General features: G+C 54.0%; 3 protein-coding genes across 3 annotated transcripts; all 3 read right to left on the bottom strand.

Annotated features, from left to right (window-relative positions):
* Positions 1-4: 4 nt before the first annotated feature.
* ETFB (electron transfer flavoprotein subunit beta) lies at positions 5-12654 on the bottom strand. Its single transcript, XM_027514976.1, has 6 exons — positions 12522-12654; positions 6781-6939; positions 6460-6618; positions 5664-5726; positions 3859-4017; positions 5-218 (listed from the first exon to the last, which is right to left on the bottom strand). The coding sequence occupies exons 1-6, from the start codon at positions 12576-12578 to the stop codon at positions 48-50; spliced, it is 768 nt and encodes a 255-aa protein (XP_027370777.1). The 5' UTR covers positions 12579-12654; the 3' UTR covers positions 5-47.
* CLDND2 (claudin domain containing 2) lies at positions 8-15562 on the bottom strand. The gene is made up of 9 exons (XM_027514978.1): positions 14508-15562; positions 14011-14148; positions 13679-13798; positions 12522-13466; positions 6781-6939; positions 6460-6618; positions 5664-5726; positions 3859-4017; positions 8-218 (listed from the first exon to the last, which is right to left on the bottom strand). The coding sequence occupies exons 1-4, from the start codon at positions 14770-14772 to the stop codon at positions 13393-13395; spliced, it is 597 nt and encodes a 198-aa protein (XP_027370779.1). The 5' UTR covers positions 14773-15562; the 3' UTR covers positions 8-218; positions 3859-4017; positions 5664-5726; positions 6460-6618; positions 6781-6939; positions 12522-13392.
* Positions 15563-16799: 1237 nt separating this feature from the next.
* Positions 16800-19559, bottom strand: NKG7 (natural killer cell granule protein 7). The gene is made up of 5 exons (XM_027514973.1): positions 19262-19559; positions 18064-18246; positions 17840-17986; positions 17603-17737; positions 16800-17435 (listed from the first exon to the last, which is right to left on the bottom strand). The coding sequence occupies exons 2-5, from the start codon at positions 18218-18220 to the stop codon at positions 17377-17379; spliced, it is 498 nt and encodes a 165-aa protein (XP_027370774.1). The 5' UTR covers positions 18221-18246; positions 19262-19559; the 3' UTR covers positions 16800-17376.
* Positions 19560-20128: the final 569 nt, after the last annotated feature.

Here is a 20128-nt window from a genome sequence, read left to right as displayed (position 1 = left end):
GACGTCAGAAGAGTCATGGCTTTATTGCTGGGTTTCAGGGAAGGGGCTCAGATGCGCCCAATCTCCTTCAGTTTGGCCACCAGGTCCTCTGTGGTCTCCACCTTGACACCGGCTGTGCGCTGGGGCGGGTCTTCCACGCTAATCACGGAGAGCTTGGAGGTCAGGTCCACGCCCAGGTCCCCTGCCTTAATCACCTCGATCTTCTTCTTCTTGGCTTTCTGCGCTCGGGAGGCCACGATTTCACAGGGCTGCCCCAGCCCCTGCCCACCCTCTTGCAGCCCCTTTCCATGCGAGCCACACCTGCAGAACCACTCCCGTTGGCTGAACCCTTTTGGATCTGCCCACTGGCCAGGGTACATGTGACCTCTTACAGGGCCACACTTGGTGTGGACAATTCCTGCTGGCTGGGGTGCCCTGGGGAGCCCTCCTATTGTGGAAGCCCCCCTTTAGTTAACCACCGTGGGAAGTCCTTCACTGGCTGGAAAGGGCTGGAAAAGTCATCCTCTGGCAATAATAACTCAATGGACCTTTGGCCAAGATGACCAATTGTACTCTCCTTGTTGGGATGACTCAGTGAACCCTCCCTGTTACATGAAATGACCTACTAAACACTCCCTATTGGCTGGGATGACACATTAAAATTCTATTGGCTGAGATGACTCACTGAACCTTCCCTAGTGGCTGGGATGACACACTGATACCTTCCTATTGGCTGAGATAACTCACTGAACTCACCCATTGGCTATGATGACTCAATGAACTTTCCTTGTTGGATAAATGACAAACTGAATGCTCCTTATGACTTGAAATGACATGCTAAATTCTCCTGTTTGGCTGAGAAAACACAATGAACTCTCCCTATTGGCTGAGATGGTTCACTGAACGTACCCTATTGGCTGAGATGGCCCATGATGTTCTCCATATTGTCTGAGACAACACACTAAACCCTCCCTATTGGCTGAGATGATACACTGAACTCTTCCTGTTGGCTGAGATGACAGAATGAACCCATGCTAGAATCTAGATGAACAGTGATTTCACCATGTTTGCCAAGAGACCCCATGAACTCTTCCTAGTTAGGCCTAGATGGCCTAAATGATTCTTTCCTGTTGGTAATGATTACCAGCGGAGCCCTCCCTGATGAACCAAGATGATCTAATTGGCTAAGATTACACAATCAACTTTTCCCATATGTTGGAATGACGGGTAACCCTTCCTATTGGCCAGTGAAGCCTTTCTGTTGGCTGAGGTGACCAGAAAACCTGACCCATTCACCAAAACAGTACCCTCTCCCGGAACTCTCACTATTGGCAGAAATGATTCAGTGAACCCTCTGTCTAAGGGCAGGAATCCCTTAGAAGAAATGGAGTAGCCATCATGGTCAACAAAGAAATGCAGTACTTGGATGCAATCTCAAAAATGACAGAATGATCTCTGTTCGTTTCCAAGGCAAACCATTCAATATCACAGTAATCTAAGTCTATGCCCCAACCAGTAACGCTGAAGAAGCTGAAGTTGAATGGTTCTATGAAGACCTACAAGACCTTTTAGAACTAACACCCAAAAAAGATGTCCTTTTCATTATAGGGGACTGGAATGCAAAAGTAGGAAGTCAAGAAACACCTGGAGTTTCAAACTCCAAACTTCAAACAGGCAAATTTGGCCTTGGAATACGGAATGAAGCAGGGCAAAGGCTAATAGAGTTTTGCCAAGAGAACACACTGGTCACAGCAAACACCATCTTCCAAAAACACAAGAGAAGACTCTACACATGGACATCACCAGATGGTCAATACCGAAATCAGATTGATTCTATTCTTTGCAGCCAAAGATGGAGAAGCTCTATACAGTTAGCAAAAACAAGACCGGGAGCTGACTGTGGCTCAGATCATGAACTCCTTATTGCCAAATTCAGACTTAAATTGAAGAAAGTAGGGAAAACCACTAGACCATTCAGGTATGACCTAAATCAAATCCCTTATGATTATACAGTGGAAGTGAGAAATAGATTTAAGGGCCTAGATCTGATAGATAGAGTGCCTGATGAACTATGGAATGAGGTTTGTGACATTGTACTGGAGACAGGGATCAAGACCATCCCCATGGAAAAGAAATGCAAAAAAGCAAAATGGCTGTCTGGGGAGGCCTTGCAAATGGCTGTGAAAAGAAGAGAAGCGAAAAGCAAAGGAGCAAAGTAAAGATATAAGCATCTGAATGCAGAGTTCCAAAGAATAGCAAGAAGAGATAAGAAAGCCTTCCTCAGGGATCAATGCAAAGAAATAGGGGAAAACAACAGAATGGGAAAGACTAGAGATCTCTTCAAGAAAATTAGAGATACCAAGGGAACATTTCATGCAAAGATGGGCTCGATAAAGGACAGAAATGGTATGGACCTAACAGAAGCAGAAGATATTAAGAAGAGGTGGCAAGAATACACAGAACTGTACAAAAAAGATCTTCACGACCCAGATAATCATGATGGTGTGATCACTTACCTAGAGCCAGACATCCTGGAATGTGAAGTCAAGTGGGCCTTAGAAAGCATCACTACGAACAAAGCTAGTGGAGGTGATGGAATTCCAGTTGAGCTATTTCAAATCCTGGAAGATGATGCTGTGAAAGGGCTGCACTCAATATGCCAGCAAATTTGGAAAACTCAGCAGTGGCCACAGGACTGGAAAAGGTCAGTTTTCATTCCAATCCCAAAGAAAGGCAATGCCAAAGAATGCTCAAGCTACCGCACAATTGCACTCATCTCACACGCTAGTAAAAGTAATGCTCAATATTTTCCAAGCCAGGCTCCAGCAATATGTGAACCGTGAACTTCCAGATGTTCAAGCTGGTTTTAGAAAAGGCAGAGGAACCAGAGATCAAATTGCCAACATCCGCTGGATCATGGAAAAAGCAAGAGAGTTCCAGAAAAACATCTACTTTTGCTTTATTGACAAGGCCAAAGCCTTTGACTGTGTGGATCACAATAAACTGTGGAAAATTCTGAAAGAGATGGGAATACCAGACCACCTGACCTGCCTCTTGAGAAACCTGTATACAGGTCAGGAAGCAACAGTTAGAACTGGACATGGAACAACAGATTGGTTCCAAATCAGGAAAGGAGTGTCTCAAGGCTGTATACTGTCACCCTGCTTATTTAACTTCTATGCAGAGTACATCATGAGAAACGCTGGGCTGGAAGAAGCACAAGCTGGAATCAAGATTGCAGAGACATTACTTTGCCAACAAAGGTCCGTCTACTCAAGGCTATGGTTTTTTCAGTGGTCATGTATGGATGTGAGAGTTGGACTGTGAAGAAAGCTGAGAGCCGAAGAATTGATGCTTTTGAACTGTGGTGTTGGAGAAGACTCTTGAGAGTCCCTTGGACTGCAAGGAGATCCAACCAGTCCATTCTAAAGGAGATCAGTCCTCGGTGTTCTTTGGAAGGAATGATGCTAAAGCTGAAACTCCAGTACTTTGGCCACCTCATGTGAAGAGTTGACTCACTGGAAAAGACTCTGATGCTGGGAGGGATTGGGGGCAGGAGGAAGAGGGGACAACAGAGGATGAGATGGCTGGATGGCATCACCGACTCGATGGACATGAGTTTGAGTGAACTCTGGGAGTTGGTGATGGAGAGGGAGGCCTGGCGTGCTGCAATTCATGGGGTCGCAAAGAGTCGGACACAACTGAGCAACTGAACTGAACTGAACTGAACCCTCTGTCAGCCAGACTCACCAGGTGGCCCCTTCCTTTGGAGACATCCCTTGGGTCTGCTCTCCTCCCACCTGACCACCAGTAAGGCATTGGGGCCTGCAGCACCCGCCCCTTCCCAGCCCCTCAGTGGCCCCTCTGCCAAGTACTCACCATGATATTGGGCAACGTTGCATAGCGGGGCTCATTGAGCCGCAGGTCAGCGGTCACCACAGCAGGCAGCTTCAGGCGCAGAGTCTCCAGGCCCCCATCAATCTCCCGTTCCACTTTGATCTTGTCCCCTTCCAGTGTCACCTGGGAGGCGAATGTGCCCTGGGGAGGGACAGCATGGGGGGACACAGGGGAGATTAACTAAGGAAGTCCCAGAGGAATCTCAAAAATCCAGGGGAGGGTGTCTTTCTTGGGACTCAGGGTATACAGTTCCTAATATCCTAAACCTACCCACTGGATCTCCCTTTCTTAATGATAATGAACACGTGTTGAGTATGGGACACTGTTCCAAGTGACTGAAATGTACCAAGTCACCATATCCTCCTAGGAACTCTATGAGGGAAGTGCTATTATCCCACTTTACAGATGAGGAAAACTGAGGCAGAGAGAGGCTCAAAAAGATGTCCAGGCTGGTTCAAGGCTCGTGTCATGGCTCATTTACCCATCTTTCTGTCCCCAAGAGCTCCTTTGAGGCCTCTTGACAACAGAACCTCAAGTGTACCTGGATCCTCAAAACATCGTCTGGGGCCCCACCTTCTTCATATAGTGCCCACCCTCTGGCCCAAGGCTCTTGGGTCCTTCAGTCCTGAATCAGCATTTCCAGATGTGACCTACACCCTCTGTCTAAGCAATCTGTTCTCTCTATTGTGTCACTTATTCACTGGACACATCTTTCAGGTCTCACCCAGAATGCCCCATGAGCCTGCTCTTGGATATACACTGTGAACACAACTGATAAGGTTCCAGCTTTGGGGCATTTATCCCGCAGTGAAGACCGCCAATAACCAAGTAAATGCACAGTGGCCACTGGCCACAGGTGGCTTCCGAGCCCATGAAATGTGGTTAGTTCCACTGAGGTGTGGATGGAATTTTTCATTTTATTTCGTTAATTTAGATTTTAAAACCAATAAGCAAGATCCATTATCATAACTGTGGGGATGATTTCACGGGTGTGTAATATATGTGTAACACGTATCAAAGTTCACTTAACTATACACTTTATGTATGTGCAGGATATTTGATGGTTATTTAAGCCTGTTTGGAACAACTTGGGCGTGTGAATCTACTTTTTCAACAATGAGTTTTAGGAATCTAAATATTTCTGATAGAAACTGAGCATCTGAATTGAAATACTCTGTAAAAATAAAATACACACTGGATTTCAAAAACCTCATACAAAAAACCAAAAGAATGTAAAATAGCCCAATATTTTTTCTCTGTGACATGTTAAAATAATATTTTTGATATATTATGTGAACTAAAATAAGATTGAAATAAATTTGGCCTTTTTTACTTTTTGAAAGTGGCTGTGAAAAATTTTAAATGACTCCTGTCATTTGCATTTCAGTTAGGCAGGAATGGGGCTCATGGGGTTGGAGAGGGGACGTATTTCATAGACTGTGGGCAAGGTAGGCCTCTCTGAAGAGGTGAAACCTGAGGAGAAACCTGGAGGTAAGTGAAAAGCCTTGAGGTGATCTGAGAGAACCCTGTTCCAGGCTGAGGAAATAGCAGGTGCAAAGGCCCTGGGGCAGGGCTGAGCTGGGTGTGGCTGAGGGGCAGCAGGATGGGGAAGGGGCACGTGAAGGCCCAGAGGAGGCCTGGAGTCTTGCATATGCGACCCCACTTCTGCCCACTGGAGCAGGCGTCCAGCTTCACACCTGCCTCCCTCCAGAAGGGCAGAGATTGGGTGGCTGTGTTCTGAGCACCCAGGCCTGGCCTTCAGCAGATGGTCCCCACTCTGGCCTCACCTGTGGCCAGTCCAGAAATCCAGCTGTCATCTGCCCTGTTTGGTTACAATCATCATCGATGGCCTGAGTGGAGAAGAGAGAAGATTGTACAATGATGGGGTTTCTCAGGTACCATTTGGGCTTTTGTTCTAGAAAGGAGGCTGGCAGACGTTTCTATAACAGGCCAGGTAAAAAATAAAAACACTCTTACGATCACTCAGCTTTGCTCCTATAGAGGACAAGCAGGCATAGACAATAGGTGTCTACATAAACAAATGTGGTAGCATTTCAGTAAAACTTTATTTATAAAATCAGTGGTGGCCATGGACCAATTTGCTGACTCCTGGTCCACAATGCTCCCGTCCCCTCACTTAGGCCCCGAGAGAGGCAGTCACTTTTTGAGGAGCACATGAGGGGCCCTGGTATGTCTTTGCCCCTTCTCTAATATTCCAGCGATGTCACTCTAGGCATACCCGTTCTGGTCACACAGAGCAACCACATGGATGGCATCTGGGCCAGTGGGAACGCTTTATCTCTGACCCCAGTGATTAATTCAAGGATGGGCATGTGACTCCAGCTGGACCAATGAAGAGTCAGCTCTGAAAGTTTTGCTGGAGTCCTTGTGATAGAGGTTCCTGTCTTTCTGCTGGGGCTCTCAGGCTGCTGGGATGTGAGCCTGGAGCTACAGAGAGTAAAGCCAACACAGAGTTACCGACGGTATAGCATGTGGGTCAAGCTGTGCCTGAAGCTTCCTTACATGAACTAATAAATTTGCTTTTTGGCTTCAGCCAGTTTGAATCATGATTCTGCCACCTACCTGCTTTCCCAGCAGCACCAGGTCCACCTTCTCCTTCTCTGCCAGCTTGGCCAGGACCCGAGCCACCTGCAGGGGACCCAGGTGATTCGCTTCTGCAGCAGGCACCTCCACGTGGATGCCCCGGTCTGCACCCATGGCCAGAGCGGTGCGGATTGTCTCCTGTCGGGCAAAGAAGGGGCTTGACTTGGCTTCTAGCCTGAGGGGGACCCAGGAGCACAGGCCCCCAGCCCCTCCTCCCTCAGACCCGGGGGTCCAGCCCCCGGCCCCTCCTCCCTCTGACGCAGGATGTGGGAACCCAGCCCCTCCGCAGGCCCAGAGCACCTGGCACTGGGCAGGCCCACAGCTGACGGCAATGATTTCCTTCACCAACTTCTTCTCCTTGAGTCGCACGGCCTCCTCCACGGCGATCTCACAGAAGGGGTTCATGGAATGCTTCACGCCATCCGTGACCACACCCGTCTTGTCGGGCTTCACCCGGATCTGCTCAGCCAGGAGGAGAAGGGGCAAAGTCAGCAGGTAAGGAGGCAGGGGCTGAGACACCAAGCTCTACCCAGGCTGGATGGGGACCTCGTGTGTGTGTGCTAAGTCGCTTCGGTCTTGTCCAACTCTTTTCGACCCTATGGCCTGTAGCCCACCAGGCTCCTTTGTCCGTGGGATTCTCCAGGCAAGAATACTGGAGGGGGCTGCCGTTTCCTTCTCCAGGGGATCTTCCCAATCCAGGGATTGAACCTGTGTCTCCTGCTTGGCAGGCGGATTCTTTACCCTGAGCCACCAGCGAAGGCCCCGAATGGAAGTAACTGTCCCACAGTCACATGGTCAGTCGGCAGTGCCCTGGGCCCCAAGCACTCTAGTCTCCTTCGGTACCACCTGACAATCCTAGAGGAGGAGTCAGGAGCTATAAGACAGGATGAGGGGGGCCCCGCCCAGTCTGATGTTGGAGGCTATCAGAGGAGGATTCCCTGAGGCAGTGGCAGTTAAGCTGAACCTGAAAGGGAACTGGCATTGAGGAAGTAAAGTGTGTGGGAAAGTGTCAGGGGTGGGGGGAGCAAGTGCAAAGGCCCTGGGGTTTGAGGAGTCCCAGGGGGCTGGTGCGGCCAGGGGAACGCAGTGTGCTGTTGCAGAGGCTGGCAAGGCCTGGACTGGCGTGATCCTCAAGATGCCCACATCCTAACGCTTGGAAACTGTGACTGTCGCCTGCATGGTGACTGTAGCCTACGTAGTAAAAGGGACTTATGCAAAAGTGCTTACATTCAGGATTCTGAGAGAGGTTACCTGGGATGAACCAGGTGGGCCCAAACGAGTCACAACGTTCCTTATAAGTGAAAGAGGGAGGGGAGAGAGTGTCAGGGTCCAAGAGAGAGACTGAAAATGCTACACTGCTGACTGAAGACAGAGGAAGGGGCCACAAGCCAAGGGATGCAGGGGGCCTCCAGGAGCTGGCAAAGCCAAGAGACAGATTCTCTCCTGGAGCCTCTGGAAGGCACACAGCCCTGCTGACACCTTGAAATTAATCCAGTAGACTCACTGCAGACATCTGACCTCCAGAACTGGAAGAGAAGGAATCTGGGTTGTTGGGAGTCACACAAGTTTATGGTAACTAGTTTCAGAAGCAACAGGAAAGTAATACGACTGTCCAGGGCCCAGCAGGTAGAAGGGCCTTGATCCAAAGAACAGCATAAAGAGGTGAGTGCATCCAACTTGAGTTTGCACAAGGTCATTCTGGATCCTTGGTGGAGAAAACTGGAAAAATGGCAAGAGCAGAAGTGGGGACTGCGTGGCTGTCGGTCACTGAAATCTGAAATGACTGCTTTGGACAGCCGTGACAGTGGTGATGGGGAACTGGATGGACTGGAGGTCTTTGGAGGTGAAACTGACGGGGTGCTGGGGTTGGGGAGGGGGAGCGGTGAGAGGGAAGAGTCGAGTGGACTCTTGGGTTTCCAGTGGGTACATTAGCACAGAGAGGGGGACGCTGAATTGGGCTCCAGCCTGAGAGAGAGATGCCCAGAGGAGCTTGGCTTGGGAGCCGACATAACCTGGCTCAGGACCTCCCTCTCTTTTCCTTGAACAGAGCAGATCCAGGGTGACAGCATGGCCCAGCGGGGGACACTGGGATTCTCTCTCTTACTATTTCCCTGCACCGGTTTCTCTGGGCCTGGGGGGTGGGGGAGATGTGGCTGTTCCTCCCATCCACAGGACAGAACTGAGATGGGAGTGTGGGATTTGGGGAGGGGTCTCCCAGTCTGCCTGTGCCTCAGGGACTGGTAACATTAAGAGGAGGAGGGGGAGAAAGAGAAAAAGAACAACCCTATCCCAGTTCTGGAAAAGTCATCTTGGCACCAACAATAGGGCACAGACTCTAGAACTTACTCAATTAACTTTACAGAAAAAGCCATGGAGCAAACACCATGCACTGAGTCCATGTTTTGCTTTTCTTTTCCTACTAGAACCTCTACAGGGTGGATCACACAGGATTTCCCCAGACATACCCTTGGCTCCATCCCTCACCTCCTTCTGCCTTCCCTGGCCTCTTCCTCAAACTGCAATCCTCTCAACTCTGTCTCATCTTTCTCTGTCTCTTTCCATCACAATGCCCAACCATCTGCCACATGACATATGTCAGAACTGTCTTCTCCCCAGCAAAATGTCAACTCCACGAAGACAGGAATTTATGTGCGTTTTGGTCATGACCACATCCCCTGGGCCTAGCACAGCGCCTGGCACGTGGTGGGCGCATTGTAAGTATTTGTCGGATGACTAAATGACAGCCTGCTCACAAGGGCGCCTGTCCGCTGATCAGTCACTTACTAAACAGCATGGAGACGAAAACACCAAAGCCCTTTCCTTCATTAAAAACAAACAAACAAAATTCAACATAGGAGCCTCCCCTTTATAAACAGGAAAGTGGCCCCCCTAATCAGTACAAGGCCTCACTGGGGGCAGTCAGCGGAGGCCAAGGGAGCGTCCCAGCCTGTTCCAGCCCTGGCAGGACGCCCAGCCACGGACTCCTGACTCCCAGGGAGAAAGAGATGAGTTCTCTGGTAGCGAGGACCCGTGCCAGCTCATCTCCAGGGAAGACCTTTGAAGCTTGAGTTGTTTCCAGGCTTCAGAAACACAGCTTACTTAAATTACTTAAGTCAGGAAACAATGGTTGGCCTGCAAACTCAGTATGGTCTTTTTTTGAATAAAGATGTTTTTATAAATTGAGGGAGATGATTCAATGAAGCTTCCAGGCTTTCTTTTTAAGGTGCAACAAATTAACCCTCAACAGAAACAGGCAGGGAAAGCCTCCAAGGGCTTTATAAGCCTTAACTCGTTTAACTATCCAAAGAACGCAGGAGGCTGGTTACTGCCACTGCCATCCCCACTTGCTAGATGGGGCAACCAAAGCACACAGAGGCGGAGCAGGTGACCACGGAAGGCCTCAGAGGCTAGGTGACGCTGAGTTGAGTCTGGACAGAAGTGAGGAAGCGATGCTGGAAACACAGAGTTGGGTCAGGCCTTGCACACGCCCCGCCACCCACCCCCCGGCAAAAGCTGCCAATCTGGGGGCAGGGGGTGGACATCTGGGCAAACAGAGGATCTTAATTAATCCAGTGTGGGAAGGGCTGAGACCAAGCCCAAGGGGCTGCGGGAGGGCCCAAGGACACATCAGAGTAGCCTAAAGGGATGAGGCGGTGGGGGAGGGGGATTTCCGGGAGGTGGTGATGTCATAGAATCCCTTAGCCCTATTGCAATCCATGAGATGGGAATCAGGCAGGACAAGGGAGGGATAAGAAGCAGAGGTGGGAGGGTGGAGCTGGAAAGGCACCCAAGCAGAAGGCACAGCAGGGGCAAAGGCACAAGGCAAGCAGCAGTCTGGTCTGTTGGGAAAGTCTGAGCAGCTTGGAGCTGCAGAGGCACCGAGGAGGGGTGATGGAAGGCCAGGGAGCCAGGGCTGGACCACAGAGAGGCCTGAGCACTAGGCTGAGGGACTGGGACTTTGTCCTGCGGGAGCTGGGGAAAAACAGGATGATGGTGGGGGCACAGGGTCAGCCCTGGGTGTAGGAAGCCCCCTCCAACTCCAAGGCTGGGAAGGGATGAACTGGAAGGGAGAGACTGGGGAACTGGGGAGGAGACGACACTGAGGGTTCAGGTAGAAGAGGAGGCCTGAACCGCTGGAGAAGAGGGAGCAGGGCAGAGAGATGGAGAGGGCAGAAGGCACTGGGCTGAGAAATGACAGGCTGCGGAGGTGAAGGAAGGAAGCTGGGGTGGTGCTCCAGGTTTGGCCGGGTGCTTAGGGAGCTGGCACTGTTTGAATCACTTTTTTTCTGAACAAGTAACAGTAACAAACACATCCAGGGAGACACCCTGGGGCACTGTGGGAGGGGCAAGCAGCGCCAACACTTCCGGAAAAGGACAGGAATTCATATAAGGAGGAATTCATACTTCCGCATTCGGCATGAACACCAAAGGCCCCCATGTGTCAGGTCCTGTGCTGGGCAATGCTAGGACCTAAGAAAACATTAGTCACTCAGTCGTGTCCGACTCTTTGCAACCGCATGGACTGTAGCCTGCCAGGCTCCTCTGTCCATGGAATTCTCCAGGCAAGAATACTGGAGAGGTAGCCATTCCCTTCTCCAGGGGATCTTCCCAACTCAGGGATCGAAAACGGGTCTCTAGCACTGCAGACAGATTCTTCACCACCTGAGCCACCAGGGAAGCCCAAGCTGAAACCTAGAGCTGAGTCAAATGTGAGCCTGTCCGATTGGTGAGACAGGCATCTCAGGCCAGGTTCTAGGACTAGCACTGAGGAAGGCTATGGGAGCCCAAAGGGACAGTCAGAGGGGAGAGGACACCAGGAGAACTGGGTTGTAGGACCCCAAAACAAGCTTGCCCCCCAAATGTTGGAGGCAACTCCCCTGTCACATGGTGCCAGAGCTGTTATTAGGCCAAATGGCTGTCAGGTAGAAATGAGAGGAGGCCCTGGCTACCTTTTGATCCTGACTGCTGCTGCCCTGACGGGTGATCCGACAACCAACAGAACCTCCAAGGGCCTCAGTGTCCTTACCTGTCCAATGGGATTCATATCTAGATGGTATTGAAAGGACTGAATCAATTCATCTCTGTCAAGAACTAAGAACCCTGTCTAGTGCATAGCAAGGACCCACTTAACATGAGCTGTCAACAATCAATGAGGTTTTCATGTGCGGACAGGCTTCCAGGCCCTGTGTTGGGCAATGCTGGGGACACAGAGGTGTACTCAGGTGTACTGACAGGGGTGGGGAGGTGGGGACAGACATGGACGGACAGTCACTGCCTTCAGTCTGGTTCAAGCCAACTATTGAGACAAAGTGGCTTTTGTCTGAGGGAGTCTGTCTGATTTACCTCTGTCCAGACCAGCTTCCCTGCGGACAAGCCCGGTCCTCAGGGACCCTGCCCTCCACCCCATCTCGTGGAGGCTGTAAGCTATTTCCATCAGCTTGTCAGACTGGCTTTCATCTTTAGCAAACCTTTCTCCTTCCGAGCTAGAGCCTCCTCGCTCTCCCTGGGGCTGGATAGCTTCTGGGTTCCCAGAGGACTTCCATTATAGCACATTGCCTGTGCCCAACAGTCCTTTGAGTGTGCAACGCAGCCGAGTGAGTGAAATCCTGGTTCATGTTCAAAGGCACTAATTGGGGTGAGGAGTCAGCGGGACCTGGCTAGGAATCCCGGCTCAGCCCCTTCTCAGCCGAGTGGCCTCTCTGTGACTCGGTTTCTTCGTGCGTTAGAGGCCACGGCTCTTCCAGCAGGTAAGAAACAGAGACGTTAACTCGGCCCACACGCAGTTCTCAAGACACTGAGTATAGAACTGGCGGAAGGGGGACGGAGTCATGACCCCAGAAAGGCTGGCTTTAAATGAACCAGGACGGGAACCTCAGAACCTCTCCGTTCGGTGATCTCCGCCCTCAGATGTGACTCGGACGTTTGGGAGAGCGGCAGACACGAGAGGTACCAGAAGACCCTTATACGGTGGGCGCTCGTGACCCCGGAAGTACACGACCGCAGGGTTCAGGGAGGAGGGAGAGGAGAGGGGAGCCGGTCACCTTCACTGCGAAGTCGATGACCCTCTTGACAGCCACGAGCGCGCGCAGCTCCGCCATCTTCCTGCCGCGGCGACCCGCCGGGTCCGAACTCACCTTCTGCTTCCCTGACCGCTCGCCCCGCCCCCCCTGCCCTCCTCTGCGCCTGCGCCCCGCGCCGCCAGTCAGCCAACCGCTGCGGCGCCCGCCTCCCCGCCCCGACAGAGGACCAATCGGGAGGCCGGGAGGCAGAGTCACCAGCAGACGCGGGCCAGTGGGAAGCGGCCCCTGAGGAGGGAGGCGGAACCCGGAGAAGAAGGGACAGGAGCTTTGGGAAGGGGGCGTGGCCGGGAACTGGGGGAAAGGTCTTGCAGGGGCGGGACGCATCCCAAACTTTTTTCCCCCGAAGCCTTCGGGGGTCGGTCCCTTCCCCGAGATCCCCACCTCTTACTCTCCCTCTCGAGAGTGGTGAGAGCGGAAGTGCTTGTGTCTCCGAGCTCTGAGTCCGCAGGCCCCTCCGTTCTCTCCACGCTCGTATTCCTCATCCCCTGCACGATCGCACCTCTGCGTACCCTCCGGTCCGTCCTCCCCCTCCTCCGCCTCCACTTTCCCCGCAAGTCTGCGTCCCTACCTCCTCTCCACGCGCCCCCTTGTCCCCTTCTGATTCCACAAGCTCCGTGTCCCTGTTCTCATCAAAACCCATGTCCTTGGTCCAACCCACATCGGAATCTCTCTGCGTCCCCCATGTCTCCACTTCCCCTGTAGTTTCGCGTCCTTAGTTCCTCCCTGAGCTTCCAAGTACCCCCGTGTGCGCATCCTCGGGTCCCCCAGAAAGTCATGTGAGGCCGGCTGGCAGTGGGAGCCAATCCTTTATTCTGCCCCCAGGCAGCTGCGGTCATAAGCACACGGGGAATCCACTGATGGCATCCGTGCTCTGCATGATCATGTCCGCCAGCAGAAAGCAGAAGCCTGGTGGGAAGGGGAACGGAAGGCGGGTGGAGCAGGGTGGGTCCTGGCGCAGATGACAAGGAGGGCCCCGGGGACTGGGGTTTGGGGTTCCAAGGGCCCAGAGTGGAGGGTGTTAGGAAGTCCCTGGGAGGGCAGCTGGGAAGTCTCTGCAAGGAGCGGGGTGGGGCCCTCGGGGAAGTCTCCTCTCCACCCTCTTCCGCTGTCCAGGTTACCCGCGAGAATAGAGAAGGGTAAAGCCAGCCACCCCAAAAAATAGGACCAGGAATAGAAGACATCGTCTTTCCATGCATTCTTCACTGTGTAGACTGTCAGGGCGATCAGCAGAAGCAGGCCTGGGCCCCACCCGGCCGCTAGGTGAGCGTGGCCGGGGGGCACCCAGGCCCCACCCTGACCGCGCCCACCGCCCTGGCCACGCCCTTCTCGCCCACCTTCAGGCCCCCTTCTTCCCGCCCCCGCCCCTGACCCCTCCCCCTCGAAGCCTGTCCTCCGGAGCCCCGCCCCGCTCCTGGGCTCTCTCTTCCAGGCCCACCTTATGCCATCTCACCCGAGATAAAGAATACGGCACACGTGGTCTGACCCCGCGAGTAGCCCTCGCTGCACAGAAGCCGCAGCCCCATCACCAAGCCCATGATGCCGCAACCCGCCGCCAGCACCATGCACGCCCCGGTCACCGCCAGCGTGCCTGGGGAAAGCGGACCGCGTCAACAACCTCTGCTGGCGCCGCTCCTGCCCATCACCCCAACCCGTCGGTTCCGGGCTGGGAGCAGAGTCAGGGGTTTGGATGGGGACTCGGAAGTTACATCATGAGGGGAGGTTAATGTTGCAACTGGGAAGCAGGTCCCAGAGTGGGGGTTCGTGGTGGCCTCGGTCACGGAGGGGCCGAAGTGGAAAGAGCAGGGGGGTGGGGGCGCTGCAGGATGTGGTGTCAGGTGAGGGGGCAGCTGTGGTCAGTGCTGGGGGCTGTCTGTTCACGGGGAGGTGGGGGGACGGGGGGGGGGGGACGGGGGGCGGGGATCTGAAAGCTGGGCCGCAGGGCCTCACTATCGCAGGGGATGTTGGAGCAGATGCCCTCGTTACACTCCTGCCAAAGGCCACTGTGGCCCCCGGAGTAGCGGATCCAGTAGTTGGAGGCAGTGGACAGAACGATGAAGGAGTTGGCCAAGAAGCCCAGCATGGTGCCCCCGCTCTGAAGGCTCCGCTTCACCCCCATGCCAGGGGGACTGCTGCCAAGGATCACGCCTGCAAGACTGACCCATGCCCTGCTCAACCCCAGGTCCCTGGGACCCCCTCCTGCATGCCCCTCCATATCCCAGATGACTACTCCTTCACCCCTGCCTGGGGCTTCTACTTCTGGGGACCCCTCTCAGGCCCCACCCAGACCTAAGACTGACCACCTTCCCCTCAGGCACCACAGCTTAGGAACCTCCCTTCTGTCCAGAGACCTGTGTCCCCTAGTGGGTGTGCCTTCCTAACACCCCACCTCTGTGCACACTCACCTATATGACTCACCCCCAGTTCCCCAGGGTTCTTGGACAGGGCCCAGAGGTGTGAGAGAAGGGAGACTATGTCTCTATGAGGCAGAATTCCAGAACCCCCCCCTCTCCTAGCAGCCATTTAAAGAGATAACCACTCACCCAGATATACACACACACACAGGGGCAGCTCTTCTGGCAAAGTGACAGAGTCAGTGTTAGGTGGCAAGTCCGGGGGAGTCTGAGGGCCTTGACACAGTAGCCCATGTCCTTCTAGAAACTTCCCTTCCCTTGACCCCCATAAGCTCTCCTGGTCCCCAGCTCTTTGTGCCCTCCCAAGCCCCCAGGCAGCCTCCTGCCCCTCCTCCTCCCTCTGCTTCTCCTGGAGAACTCCATTCTGCATCTTCTTACCAGGTGAGCTCCAGGGACGTCTGATGCTTTGAGAGCATCCCAAACCCTATCTCCAGTCTAGGTCCTCATCTGCTTCCAACCATCTCTCAGACCCTGACCCTCAACCACATCCCCACTGAGCTTGGCGTGTGACCATGCTGTGGCTCAGTCCTATCTGACTCTCTCTGACTGTGTGGACTCTAGCCCATCAGGCTCCTTTGTCCGTGGGACTTTCCAGGCAAGAATACTGGAGTGGGTTGCCATTTCCTCCTCCAGGGGATCTTCCCCACCCAGGGATAGAACCAGAGTGTCCTGCATGTCCTGCACTGGCAGGCAGATTTTATTTTATTTTATGTTTTTTTTTTTTTACCACTGAGCAACCTGGGAAGCCCCATTGAGCTCAGCATCTTCCACCAAACCAGGGAGGCCCCTGGGATCCCACCCAGTTAGTTGGACCACACCCTTGGGCACTCTCCTTGTCCCCTTCCTGCTCCTTGCCCTACAAAGTCCTTGGGTCCCTGAGTCCAGTTCCTCCTGCCCCCCCTCCGAATCTTTTTTTTAATAATTTTATTTATTTATTTACTTCTCTGTTGCACTGGGTCTTTGTTGCTGTGCTTAGGCTTTCTCTAGTTGCCGCAAGCAGGGGCTACTCTTTGATGCAGTGTCCTGGCTTCTCATTGCGGTGATTTCTCTTGTAGCAGAGCACAGATTCTAAGCACACGGCTTCAGTAGTTACAGAGTGTAGGCTCAGTAGTTGTGGCTCGTGGGCCCAGTTGCTCCAAAGCACGTAGAATCTTCCTGGACCAGGGATCGAACCTGTGTCCCCTGTATTGGCAGGCGGGTTCCTGTCCACTTCTCCACCAGGGAAGTCCCTCCCCCCGCCCCGAATCTTTCTGGCTCCTCCTTTCCTTCTTGTGCCCTGGCCCCAGTGCAACCTTGTCCTGTCTCATGTCCCTCCTGTTGGATTGCCAGTCTTTTTTCTCTCCCCTTCTGGCCTCCAGAGTTGGGGGGAAGGGTGCAGAGTAGGGGGCTTTCTGGCACCCAGACCAGATGCTGTCCCTCCCCTGCTCCACCCTTAGCTCCCCATCACCCTCAAGAGAGTCAACTGTGGGGTTAAAGGTGCTACTTCTCACCCATCCTCATTTCCTGTCACCCCCTCACATTCGACAGTGGACCACAAAGTGCTGTTGCCCATCTTCTGAAAACTCCCAGCCTCTCCATGCCTCCACTTTGGGGTCCCTCTGCCTGCATTACCTTCCCTCGGCCCTGGAGAAGTTCCTAAACACAGTCTCCCCAGAAAGCTCACCCCCACACCCCACCTCTCCCCTAAACACAGCCAGTCCTCCTGCCATACCGGCCCTGGGCTCTGCCTGCCCCCGTGGGACTTGGAGCCCCTGGCAGGCAGGGCCCAGTCTGAGTCACCTCGGCATCCACGGTGGAAGGCGCAGCAGAAAGGATGCGCTCAGGAAAAGCCAGCTGAAGGAGTGAATTTATTAATGAAATGAACAAGGACTAAGGATGAACGGCAGGGTGACTAAATCAGAGAGGGAACCGAAAGAAAAGAACTAAAAAGAGGAAGATACAGGAAAGACTTCCCTGTTGGCCCAGGGGTTAAGACTCTGTGCTTCCACTCCAGGGGGAGCAGGTTCAATCCCTGGTCCAGGAAGTTTGCATGCCATGCAGCCAAAAAGAAAAAAAAAAAGACACAGGGAAGAAAAGAGATGGAAGGACAAAGAAGAGAGACAGCAAGGGCCCTGGGGCCATGCCCGAGCCTAGACTGGTCCCCACACTGGGTAGGAGCTCCTGGAGGGCAGGGCAGGTGGCAGGACTGACTCCCCTCTGGGTGCCCGGCGTCACCCACCATGGAGCTGGCATGTCATCGGTTTATGTCGCAGCTGCATGACCCTTTGAATAACCAGATCCCGGCAAATTTTTGTTGAATGAATGAAGCCACAAAGGAAGAAGCCTGTGCAGGCTGGGAGTCAGGGCAGGCTGGCTGGAAGGAGAGCCAGCTGTTGCTTAACAGAGCTCTAAGGCCATCCTTCGGTTCACACGGCCTCGTAGTCGGGCCGGTGGGTCGTGCAGTGAGCGCCCAGACTCAGGCCACCTGGGGTAGCAGAGAAAAGTTAGATACTTGCTCCTCGCCTGCTCCCTCAGAGCCCCCAGCCAGCCCCATCCCCAGCCTGCCCTCCCCACCCCCCAGCCAGCCCCCACTCCACCCCAGCCAGCCCCTCAAGCCAGCCCCAGAACTCCCCAGGCAGCAATCACAATCACCTGTACAGAGAAAGAGGAGAGTTGAAACCCAGCCCAGGTAGAAGGACCATGAGAAGAAGCTCTGGACCTGGGGGTTTGCAGGCTGGTTCCACCGCTCAATGGTGTAGACCGTCATGGCCACTATCAAGGACAGGGCTGGGGATGGAGACATGAAGGTCGGCTCAGCCCCCCTGCAGCAGCTCCCCCTCCTCAGCACCCCTACCTCCCCGTCCCCCAAGCCCAGCACTGAGTCCTCACCTCCAGCAAAGCCCATGAAGGTGGAGACAATGGGGCCGCGTCCAGGGGCAGACAGTGAAGGGATGCAAGACATGACCAGAAAGGCCGTGGAGATCAGGCCCCACAGGACGGCCAGGATGCAGAAGCTCTGCGTCACGTGGATGTAGCCTGTTCGGAGATGGCACCCCTGACTGCCCGTCCCCGCAGGCCTTTCCCTGCACCAAGACCACCCCGCCAGCCCTTACCTGCTACTGAGACTTGATCCTTGCTGGGCCAGAGGCCCGAGTGAGATGAAAACCCGGGCCCCCGGGCCGCAAACCAGAAATTCGTGCTCACGGCCACTAAGAGGGACACCAGGCCCAGGGAGCTGGTGAGGAGGGCCAAGGACCGGCAGGGCTCCATGGGGGTGAAGTCTGGGTTCCTGGGTCCTGGGTGAGAACGACGAAGCTGGTGATCTAGCCTCCTGGGTGTCTGAGAGAGGAGGAAGTCTGTTCCCCCTCCGCCCCAGACTCCTGGGTCCTCTGGTCTCAAGAAAGAGAAACCAGCAAGCGCTAGGGGTGGCTGGGGGGTGGTCTTTGCTCCTCAACGTCAGGCCCGTCCGGTCTCAGCCTGTCCCAGGCAGCTGCTCTGTGTGATACACCCTGCCTTCCTGGCTTGCATCGACACCCGTCCCCCCAACCCCGCCCCTCTCTGAGGTTTCCCTTGCCCTGGACGGTGGTGGCAGGGGTTGGCCTTGAAGATATCGCATTGTCACTGGTTTGGAACTTGTCTGTCTCCACAGAAGCCTCTCTACCTGCTGCCCTTGGGGGCCTCCACACCAGAGGGGCTTCCTGGAAAAGGTGAGAGAGAGAGATGGGGGGTGGGTAGAGGGGTGAGCAGAGGGGGCATGCGGTGAGTGAGGCTGGGGTGTGAGTTAGATGGGAGGGGAGGTGTGACTAGAGGGAGACAGTTGGGGGAATGCATCATGCTTTCCTGTGATTCTGCAATTTTCCGTTCTGGGAGGTGGGGGCCCCCAATTCTAGGGTCTCTGCAAAAAGAGAGGGGGCAGTTGGCAAGGATGCTGGGAGCTGTAGGAGGAAGGTGCTAGAAGCCTAGACTCTAGGTGCTGAACTCAGACTCCCGGCTTCTTGCTTGGAGCTTGTGCTGTGGGGGAAGATAGACAGTGACCACAGTCTGAAAGTTCGCAGAGGGGAAGACATGCCCACATCCTGATACAAATGAGTTCACAAACAGCTCGGCCAAGAGTAAGGCGTTCAGCCTGGTGGGCTTCGTCACCGGGATCGGGGTTTCTGTGGTCCGGGGGAGGAGGGGGGATGGGTAAAGGATGTCAGGGCAAGACTTTCCGGCCCTCCCTGCCTCAACCAGCGTCAGGCCCTGGGCCCCACCTCAGGCATAAGGGGAAGGTGTCATGGCCCCGGGGGGTGGGGAGGCGTAGACCCTAACCTTATCTCTGTGAAGCAGGAGTGACCTGGAACAGGACTGCTGTCCTGAAGAGGAACTGAGCCGACAGTCCCAGGACAGCTATCGAAGGGGAGAATGAGAGTGACTGCAGGAGGCCGGTCCTCTTCCTTAGCTGGAGGGTCCAGTTTGCAGAGTTTGGCCCCCATCTAGATCCTCACCACCTGGGCAACTGGTCACTCCTGAGAACACGCTCCGGAGGCTCCTGGAAGGAGATCCCGGTCATGGGCAGCTGCGGCACCATCTCGAAAGCGGTGATGGACCCGGCTTCTGTGAGGAGCAGCTGGACAGGCTTCAGGAAGTCTGGCCTGAGGGCATGTGATGATCACATGCTCAGAACCCATCTGTGATCTTCTGTTTTTCCTCTTTTTCTCCCCACCACGTCTCTCCCATTTTCTCTTTTGGCCTTACTCAGTGGTTTGTGGGATCTTAGTTCCCCAATCAGGGACTGAACCCGGGCTCCTGGCAGCGAGAGCAGAGTCCTAACCACTGGACCACCAGGGAAATATCCTCCTCTGTGATCTCGACCCCATCCCAAGCCCAACCTCATCCTAACCCCAGCTCCAATCCCATTTTGAGCCCCATTCCTATCCTCCAACCCCATTCTCATTCCCAAACCCAACCCCAAACTCAATCCCATCTTTTCTTTTTGGCTGCACCCTGAGGTTTGCAGGATCTTAGTTCCCTCACCAGGGACTGAACCCAGGTCCCCAAATCCTAACCACTGGACCACCAGGAAATTCTGTCAATCCCATCCTTAACCCCAGTTTCAATCCCAAACTTCCACTCCAACCCCAAACTCAACCCCATCTCAAACCCCAAACATAACCCCATTCTCATTCCCAAACCCAA

Source organism: Bos indicus x Bos taurus, chromosome 18 (assembly GCF_003369695.1).
Source record: "Bos indicus x Bos taurus breed Angus x Brahman F1 hybrid chromosome 18, Bos_hybrid_MaternalHap_v2.0, whole genome shotgun sequence".
NCBI classification, from domain to species: Eukaryota; Metazoa; Chordata; class Mammalia; order Artiodactyla; family Bovidae; genus Bos; species Bos indicus x Bos taurus.
Note: the sequence above shows the minus strand (reverse complement) of the source record. Positions and strands in the feature narration are given on the sequence as shown.